Source organism: Apis dorsata, unplaced genomic scaffold, assembly GCF_000469605.1.
Source record: "Apis dorsata unplaced genomic scaffold, Apis dorsata 1.3 scaffold_292, whole genome shotgun sequence".
Lineage (NCBI taxonomy): Eukaryota > Metazoa > Arthropoda > Insecta > Hymenoptera > Apidae > Apis > Apis dorsata.
In genome coordinates this window covers 293,405-296,444 of record NW_006263567.1, presented here as the reverse complement: position 1 = coordinate 296,444, position 3,040 = coordinate 293,405, and the positions used below count along the sequence as shown (strand labels likewise).

Genomic DNA, 3,040 nt, shown 5'->3' with positions numbered 1-3,040 from the left:
TTATATTGCGTCGCAATAATTTTAAGGGGGGAGGGGAGGGGTGGGAGGGAATTTAGAGATGATTTTTTTTTTTTTCTACAAAAGTCAATACGTCAAATTCCATCCATTCTTTTTTCAGAGCGAGAGAGGCGGCTGGTGGTTGTTGCTTGTCCGGTTGCTGCAAGGATAAAGGGAAGAAGGAACCGGAACCGGTTTCGAGATGCTGTGCCGAGCGAAAATGAACATTTTTCATTGATTAAAATTCTGTAGTATCACAGTACCATTCGATGTAATTTCATACTCTTGATGTAATAAACAATTCTTTCAAATTACACACGTCTCCTCGTCACGTCGAACGTTAAGAGTATTATAAAATACGCGTTCATAATGATAGAAAGATCGGTTAGAGAGAGAGAGAGAGAGAGAGAGAGAGTCTACTCGAAAGTATTATTTTCTCCGGACATAGGATGATCCCTTTCGAGATTAATATTTCGAGAATGATTTTTCGAGAATCATTACATGCATTGAAATATATTCGCGCCCCTCTCGCACTCGACAAATGAAAGCTGCCGCGTAATTAACCAAAATCCATCCTAAGTTATAATCATGCGTCATTAAACAACTTTGGAACAAACATCTAAATTTATCAAGTATCAATCATGTGCGACCACTGCAGGTATACATCCTTTTCTCCTCCTCCCCCACTTTCGCCAAATTCGCGTTCCCGTAATATCATTCGATCGCGCATATTTTTCCAGAACTTACAAATCAATGCTGAAAGAAGGGGACGGTAACGGTAACGGTAAAATATGTTATCAGATGGAGATGCCAAAACCCATCAGTATGCAACCCATCACCATGCAACCTATCAGCATGCAACCTGTCAGCATGCAGCCCATGCCATCGACGAAGCAATCGTGAGACCCTCTCTCTCTCTCTCTCTCTCTCTCTCTTTCTCCTTACGACTCTCTTCAAATTTTGATAGAGTTAAACGGAGAAACTGGTTTTCCGGTTAACGAACCGTATTTACAATTTGCAGCAGGAATCTCGACGCCGATTCGACGGGGTGCTGCTCGTGGAGGAAGACCTGCTGCGACGGGATGTGTTGCAGGCACGTAGGCAACTGCTGCGCCACAGGATTGGAGCCTCGAGTGGCCGAAAAACCGATGCCTACTTACCCCACTTATCCCACTTATCCAGTTATCCAACCAACACCGATGCCACCGCCTTATCCGCCCGCCGCTTATCCTTATCCCTCCGTTGAAGTGCCTCGTAAGCGTCCTATGATATCTCCTATAAAATTACACGACGTGACGCCCACGCGTCGGTTCCTAACCACGACCAACCACGACCAACCAAAATTCGAGGGGGAATCGTCGTCGAAAACGTGCCTCTTAATTGAACGTCGTTTCCCGAAACGAACGCTTCGCTCTGTTTCCGTGGATACGAGTCGAGAATTAACTTCTCTTCCATGTATATCCCCCATCCTCCGTGAAAAGGTCATCCTCGGCAACGATGGAGGAGTTGAAAAATGCCTGCGATCGTGGGAGGACGTGCGAGGATTTTTGGCTCGCGCTCCTTTCGGATTTGAGATTTTCTAGGTCGTTTTCTAGTTACGTCTCGAAACGCACGCTTCTCTAAAACCAACTTTTTCTCTCTTTATCTCCAAAGTTTCGAAAACACAGTTTCTTTCGTCCCTTTCTGGAAAATTTAAATTTGCTTGGGACGAGGATAAGATAAGGTAAGATCGAAGAAAGGGAAAGGGATGAATTAATTCGCGCGGTAAAATAAAACCCGATCATCACAAAATGTTAATTCAAACGAGTCGTGGAACGAGCTGTTCGCGCGTTAACCAACGGGATTAACGCGGATCTCGTCCCTCGGCCGAGAAGAAAGAAAAGTTACTTCGACGAAAAACCGAGGAGGGAAAACAGAGGGGGAGTCGATTTATTATGCGGGTGTATCCGAGTTAACCTGGAGGATCGTTAATCGATAGGACCTCGCCGTGTACCCAAACCGTGTCTGCAATCAGATCGAGAGGGGAAAAGTTATATCGGGTTATAACGTATTTAGTTTTCGACCCTGTTTCCGACAGTTTCCGGTTAAACGTTCACACCTGTCCAACCATTCGCACACTGCTCGCTCCTCGCGACTTTCCACTCGCCCAAATTGATCAAACCGATCTCCTTTCGAGCCTTCCATCCTCTCACCGCTTCGAAATCAATTGTATCGCGTATATTTTTATTTTTTTACTGTTGTTTTATATTATATTTATCTTGTAAATTTTATAAGAAATCTAATTAGAAACGATATATTTCCCAGCCCCCGAGGTGCCTGAGAGAGTGCCCTGCAGCCAGGAGAAGAAGTTGCCTCTATGTTACGGGGGCGATTGTCAAGAGATGAACCAGTGCAAGAATAAGGACATCGTAAACGATTCGGAGCCGAGGCAATCCGAGCGATAAAGGAAATATCGAAACGAACGAGGATGACGATCGAATGAAAAAATGGACGGCCGCGTTCCTCCCTCCAGGCAGGGGAGTATAGAGTCTAAAAAGCGACGTTGTTGCCAAATTTGGAAGGAAAATTAGTTAAGAAGGATTATTCCATTCTCTTTCTTGGCAAACACGAAACTTGGTCTTCGCCATCCCAACAGTATACTACACTTCGCAGGTGGATATACTTTGAAAATGAAATTTCCCGGAGGGGGAGACGGAATAAAATAAATTATCTCGGTTTTCCGTTCATTCGCGAGCAAAAGTTGGACAACAACCCCTCCTAAAGAGATAAAAGAGAAAAAGAAACCACGATTGTCCCTTGGAAAAGAGTTCAAAGAAGAAAAGCAAACCACGCGTTTACACCGAGATGATAAATAATAATTTTATCCTCGGCACTTTAATCTCTCATCTGAGCCAAATCTTGACGGAGGAAATTAGCATTATCATCTTCTATAATTTTCCCCTCGTTACTTTTATGTTTTTCGAAATTCAAATTTCGCGAAATGTAAGAAAATTTGTACAAGAATCGGCGGAGAGAATCGGCGAATTGCGCACCAATTTCGTGA

The 3,040-nt window shown here is 43.9% G+C and overlaps 1 protein-coding gene across 1 annotated transcript; it reads left to right on the top strand.

The window, feature by feature from the left end:
- Positions 1-419: 419 nt before the first annotated feature.
- On the top strand, positions 420-2,755 carry LOC102674395 (chitin-binding lectin 1-like). Its single transcript, XM_006617021.2, has 4 exons — positions 420-655; positions 738-896; positions 1,019-1,251; positions 2,302-2,755. The coding sequence occupies exons 1-4, from the start codon at positions 639-641 to the stop codon at positions 2,439-2,441; spliced, it is 549 nt and encodes a 182-aa protein (XP_006617084.1). The 5' UTR covers positions 420-638; the 3' UTR covers positions 2,442-2,755.
- Positions 2,756-3,040: the final 285 nt, after the last annotated feature.